General features: G+C 40.2%; 1 protein-coding gene across 1 annotated transcript in view; it reads right to left on the bottom strand.

Annotated features, from left to right (window-relative positions):
- Nucleotides 1-2,703: 2,703 nt before the first annotated feature.
- The window catches only part of LOC129250041 (glutamate receptor ionotropic, kainate 2-like), a 31,595-nt gene continuing 28,298 nt past the window's right edge, over nucleotides 2,704-6,000 (bottom strand). Inside the window, exon 2 of the mRNA XM_054889687.1 lies at nucleotides 2,704-2,778. Within this exon, the coding sequence (XP_054745662.1) occupies nucleotides 2,728-2,778 (51 nt within the window). The 3' untranslated portion in view covers nucleotides 2,704-2,727. The remainder of the gene's footprint in view (nucleotides 2,779-6,000) is intronic.

The raw sequence follows: 6,000 nt of genomic DNA, 5'->3' as shown, positions 1-6,000 counted from the left end.
CGTTTACTACAGTTGTCATGTAAAGGAGCGCAATCGCACATAAAAATCGTGCTTGGCGACTTCAACGCCAGGGTGGGCAAGGAGGGAATTTTCGGTCCCACAGTCGGAAAATTCAGCCTGCACAACGAAACATCCGGTAACGGACAGAGGCTGATCGACTTCGCACTACCTTGTTGCAGCCAAACTGCGCACACGCCTCTGTGCAGGAAAAAACGTACATCTACCTACGCAAAGAATGTTCGTCATTGAAAAACTGCAATCGCAATAGACAGCCAGAAGATTCGCCACTCGACTCTCACTCCTGCTCTGAGAGAGTACTGCCCAACAAACAGGCATGCACGAACAATGGAGCAACATTTCTCGTTCTCTACGTACCGCCGCTGAAGAAGAAATCGGATTCCGGCGAGCCCGAAAAAACAATTGGTACGACGAGGAATGTCATGCTGCCGCAGAAAGAAAGGATGCCGCCTATAGAGCCACGCTGCGATCGGGCGCAACGCGAACCATGTGGGCTCGCTACAGAGAGCTAAAAAAGGAAGATAGACGTATTATCCGACAGAAGAAACAAGAGGCCGAAATACGTGAGTGCGAGGAGCTTGAGATGCTGGCCAAACGGAACAACGCCCGAAAATTCTACCAGAAAGTTCGGCGACTTACAGAAGGTTTTAAGACCGGGGCGTTTTCCTGTAAGAACAAAGACGGCGATCTGGTGACTGACGTACAGAGCAATCTTAAATTATGGAGGGAACACTTCTCGAACCGAGAATGTGAAGATCCCGATACCCCAATCGTTGACGACGGAATTGTCGTTCCGCTACCCGATCATGACGAGGTGAGAATAGCGATAACGCGGCTAAAGAACAACAAAGCCGCGGGCGCCGACGGACTGCCGGCTGAGGTATTCAAACATGGCGGCGAGGAGCTGGTAAGAGCATGCATCAGCTCCTATGCAAAATATGGTCGGGTGAAAGCATGCCTGCCGATTGGAACTTAAGTGTGCTCTGCCCAATCCATGAGAAGGGCGATCCTGCAATCTGTGTTAATTACCGCGGGATTAGTCTACTAAATATCGCCTATAAGGTTCTAGCGAGCGTATTGTGTGAAAGCCTGAAGCCCACCGTCAACCAATTGATTGGTCCTCATCAGTGTGGCTTCAGACCTGGAAAGTCTACCATCGAAAGAAACGACTGGCGCGCTTTGTTAAACTCGGCCAAAATCGCGTAAGCGGTTATCGCGCCAATTAAGAAGAAGAAGATATGGCCCACCCAGTATGTATGCAAAAATCTCATCTAAACCATATGCGTTCACATATACATACATATGTATGCATGCATATATGAATACATATATTGGGACAATGTTTGTGCGTAGAAGTTTGTATTCTAAGCAAAACAATGCATATTCGTATATACACATGTATGTACATATAACCGCACACACTCACTTTATGTCTCTACATGCCTATGTTTCTAAAACTAGAATTCTAAGCCTAGCGACTACAAGAACAAAATGAATTCATAGGCGCAGTCGCAGCGGCCATGATTATTTACCCGCGACGGCGCTGAACAGTTTCAAATATTAAAAAGCACAACAAAAAAAAAATTCATTGATAGGTTCGAGCTCATATTTCTACGAGCAAAGTACTTCCATTCATAAAACGAGCCGCCCATATCCCAATTTTCTCGACCATTCGAGAATAGTCAATATTGGAATATTTCGCGTAGAATTATTTGCCAATATGTATTTGGCAAATCTTGATTTTTTGACCAGTCGAGTGCCCGCGGCATCGTACATATGTATGCATCAATATATGTACGTAAATATGTGTATATGTACAATGCTGTGCCTATGAATATGCGCTGCGCCTATGAGTGCGAGCTGGATTTCTTGAGAAGTTTACCGTTTTATTTTGAGCTGTCTGTAGTGAGCATACATACACACAGCATATACATATGCGCATATGTACATATATAAATTCACAAATTTACATTTGCATATGCCATCTTCCAGTGCGCCTGGTAATGAAGCGTTTTCTATAGAGGATTTTGATTCAGTTGAAGGGATTCAACAAAGTTTTACAGACACCAGACAGACAGACATAACATACATATGTATATAATTTTGAATGATTTGGAAAATTTCAAATATATACAGTGACTCACAGCTTATTTCGTGTGAGACAATATTTTTACCTCTCATTGAAAAATAAACAACAAAAATGCAATATTACAAAAAAAAACTTTTTGCATTTTATTCTTTATTCACTTCTTCGTGTAACGGGACAAAAACAAAATTCAAAAATATTATCAAAGAAGAAAATATATAGCAACAACAAAAGCTCTTGCAAAATCGTCGTCACAGCTTATTTCGTTTGTTTCAATTAACCGTTATTTAAGAGTAATACAAACCTTCAATTGACTTTTGATTTGTTTTTTACCTGCTTAATATGCGAATTTACGTTCTCTGATAATTTATTTAGTTAATTTTTATTTAGATATTTTGAAATAATTTTGGTAATACACTTAATATCAATGCAATTAAGCTAATTGGATACTTAAGATTTAACATTCGTACTTTCAAACTTACATACATACATATATGTATATTTAGTAATAATTTATTCATCTCACAAGAAATAATTCATTTGCGCATGCAAAATGGCGACGGCAATGAAGTATGAGCGAAAAATGTACAAGCGCGTTGTTATTTTGCTCTGCCAACACCAAATCATGGCATTTTATATTCAACTAGCAAACCCGGCCCCCTTCGCTGGGCACACTAAAATAGAATAGATATGGTTTACAACAGAAAATATATGGTTTTCATATTATTTATTTCTTTATTCTTTATTCAAGCGCTTTGTTTTTGAGTAAATATAAAATATAAATTGAAAATCACGAAAAAGGAAGATTGTTTTTAAATTTCAAATCAACGCATATGAATAAACAATCGTCTTTTTTCCTGATCATCCATGCATTTTTCGTTTCAATTTATATGTTTTATTAAGCATTGGAGCTTTTTTAACCATTATCCATTTATATTTTTCAAAAAAAAAACGAAAAAAATTGTTTTTCCCACGAACACATAATTTCATTCGGATTTCACACTAAATTCTCAAATTTCGTAAGAAATTATTCACTGTTCCAAAATCCACTCCAAAAAAATTCACAAACAATTTTTACATGTTGCACTTACGTTTTTTCCTTATGGCATCCAAATCAGAAGGAAATATTGACACATTGTAACTCACACTGTCAATTTGACAGTTCAGTTCCGCCCCAAGCGTTAAAAAAGTAAGCAACATTATGGCTGGCTGAAAAGAACGCTGTACCCGTTGCCACTGCTCCGAATTACAACCAAACTTTACGAAACCCATTTTCAATACTTACTTAACAATGTGTGTAAGTTAGGTTTAATTCGGTGCAAAGACACGGCGGGTCCACGTTTTGGCATATATTTCGAGACCCTAGTCACGGAGCGGATGGAAATACTCTGAACTAAAGCATTCACCAACAGCTTCCATTTGATACCCATATTGTACATACACATCCGAAGGTTACCCGGGTCCACGTTTTGACTTATATCTCGAGCCCTATCCACCAATAGGTATCCAAACTATACGAAAACCAGGTTGTAAAAGACTTCGTGTATTTAGGAACCAGCATTAACACCGATAACAATGTCAGCCTTGAAATCCAACGTAGAATCTCTCTTGCCAACAAGTGCTACTTTGGACTAAGCAGGCAATTGAGCAGTAAAGTCCTCTCTCGACGAACAAAATTAACACTCTACAAGACTCTCATCATGCCCGTCCTAACGTATGGCGCAGAAGCTTGGACGATGACAACATCCGATGAAGCGACGCTTGGAGTGTTCGAGAGAAAGATTCTGCGTAAGATTTTTGGACCTTTGCACGTTGGCAACGGCGAATATCGCAGACGATGGAACGATGAGCTGTATGAGCTTTACGACGACATAGGCATAGCGCAGCGAATCAAGATCCAGCGGCTTCGTTGGCTGGGTCATGTCGTCCGAATGGATACAAACGCTCCGGCTTTGAAAGTATTCGATGCGGTACCAGCTGGTGGTAGCAGAGGAAGAGGAAGGCCTCCTCTGCGTTGGAAAGATCAGGTGGAGAAGGACTTGGCTTCACTTGGTGTGTCCAATTGGCGCCGGTTAGCACGAGAAAGAAACGACTGGGGCGCTTTGTTAATCTCGGCCAAAACCGCGTAAGCGGTTATCGCGCCAATTAAGAAGAAGAAGTCATCATTAGGTATGAAAATTACCCCGTATTAAAGCACTTAGCAACAGCTTTCGTTTGATACCCATATTGTACATACACAACCAAAGGTTATCCGGGTCCACGTTTTGACCTATATCTCGAGACCCCAGTCACGGAGCGGCATGAAAAATACTCTGTACTAAAGCATTCACCAACAGCTTCAATTTGATATCCATATTGTACAAACACATTCTAGGGTCCACGTTTTGGTCTCTATCTCGAGACCCTAGTCACGGAGCGGATGGAAATACTCTGAACTAAAGCATTCACCAACAGCTTCCATTTGATACCCATATTGTACATACACATCCGAAGGTTACCCGGCTCCACGTTTTGACCTATATCTCGAGCCCTATCCACCAATATGTATCCAAACTATACGGAAACCATCTTCAATACCTCCTTAACAATGTGTGTAAGTTTGATTTAATTCGGTGCAAAGACACGGCGGGTCCACGTTTTGGCATATATTTCCAGGCCCTAGTCATCAATAGGTATGAAAATTACCCCGTATTAAAGCACTTATCAACAGCTTTCATTTTATACCCATATTGTACATACACAACCAAAGGTTACCCGGGTCCACGTTTTGACCTATATCTCGAGACCCTATCTACCAATAGGTATCCAAACTATACGGAAACCATCTTCAATACCTCCTTAACAATGTGTATAAGTTTGGTTTAATTCGGTGCAAAGACACGGCGCGTCCACGTTTTGGCATATATTTCGAGACCCTAGTCATCAATAGGTATGAAAATTACCCCGTATTAAAGCACTTATCAACAGCTTTCGTTTGATACCCATATTGTACATACACAACCAAAGGTTATCCGGGTCCCCGTTTTGACCTATATCTCGAGACCCCAGTCACGGAGCGGCATGAAAAATACTCTGTACTAAAGCATTCACCAACAGCTTCAATTTGATATCCATATTGTACAAACACATTCTAGGGTCCACGTTTTGGTCTCTATCTCGAGACCCCAGTCACGGAGCGGATGGAAACACTCTGAACTAAAGCATTCACCAACAGCTTCCATTTGATACCCATATTGTACATACACATTCTAGGGTCCACGTTTTGGTCTCTATCTCGAGACCCTAGTCACGGAGCGGATGGAAATACTCTGAACTAAAGCATTCACCAACAGCTTCCATTTGATACCCATATTGTACATACACATCCGAAGGTTACCCGGGTCCACGTTTTGACCTATATCTCGAGCCCTATCCACCAATATGTATCCAAACTATACGGAAACCATCTTCAATACCTTCTTAACAATGTGTGTAAGTTTGGTTTAAGTCGGTGCAGACACGCCCGGTTAGCGAACACACACAAAAAGTTGACTTTATTTTATATATAAGATTTTTTTCAGTTTGTGTCCTAAAAATCCAAATATCTTACGGAACCCTATTTTTTTCCAAAATAAAATGTAATCCATGTTACTCGTGGATAATGTAGTTTTCGAATGGTGACAGAATTTTTAAAATCTGTCCAGTAGTTTTTGAGCCTATTCGTTACAAACAAACAAACAAACAAACAAAGTTTTCCTCTTTATAATATTAGTATAGATATAAGATTTTTTTCAGTTTGTGTCCTAAAAATCCAAATATCTTACGGAACCCTATTTTTTCCAAAATAAAATGTAATCCATGTTACTCGTGGATAATGTAGTTTTCGAATGGTGAAAGAATTTTTAAAATCGGTCCAG

This window comes from Anastrepha obliqua, chromosome 6 (genome assembly GCF_027943255.1).
Source record: "Anastrepha obliqua isolate idAnaObli1 chromosome 6, idAnaObli1_1.0, whole genome shotgun sequence".
NCBI lineage: Eukaryota > Metazoa > Arthropoda > Insecta > Diptera > Tephritidae > Anastrepha > Anastrepha obliqua.
The sequence above is the reverse complement of the archived record's forward strand: the minus strand, read 5'-3'. Positions and strand labels throughout refer to the sequence as shown.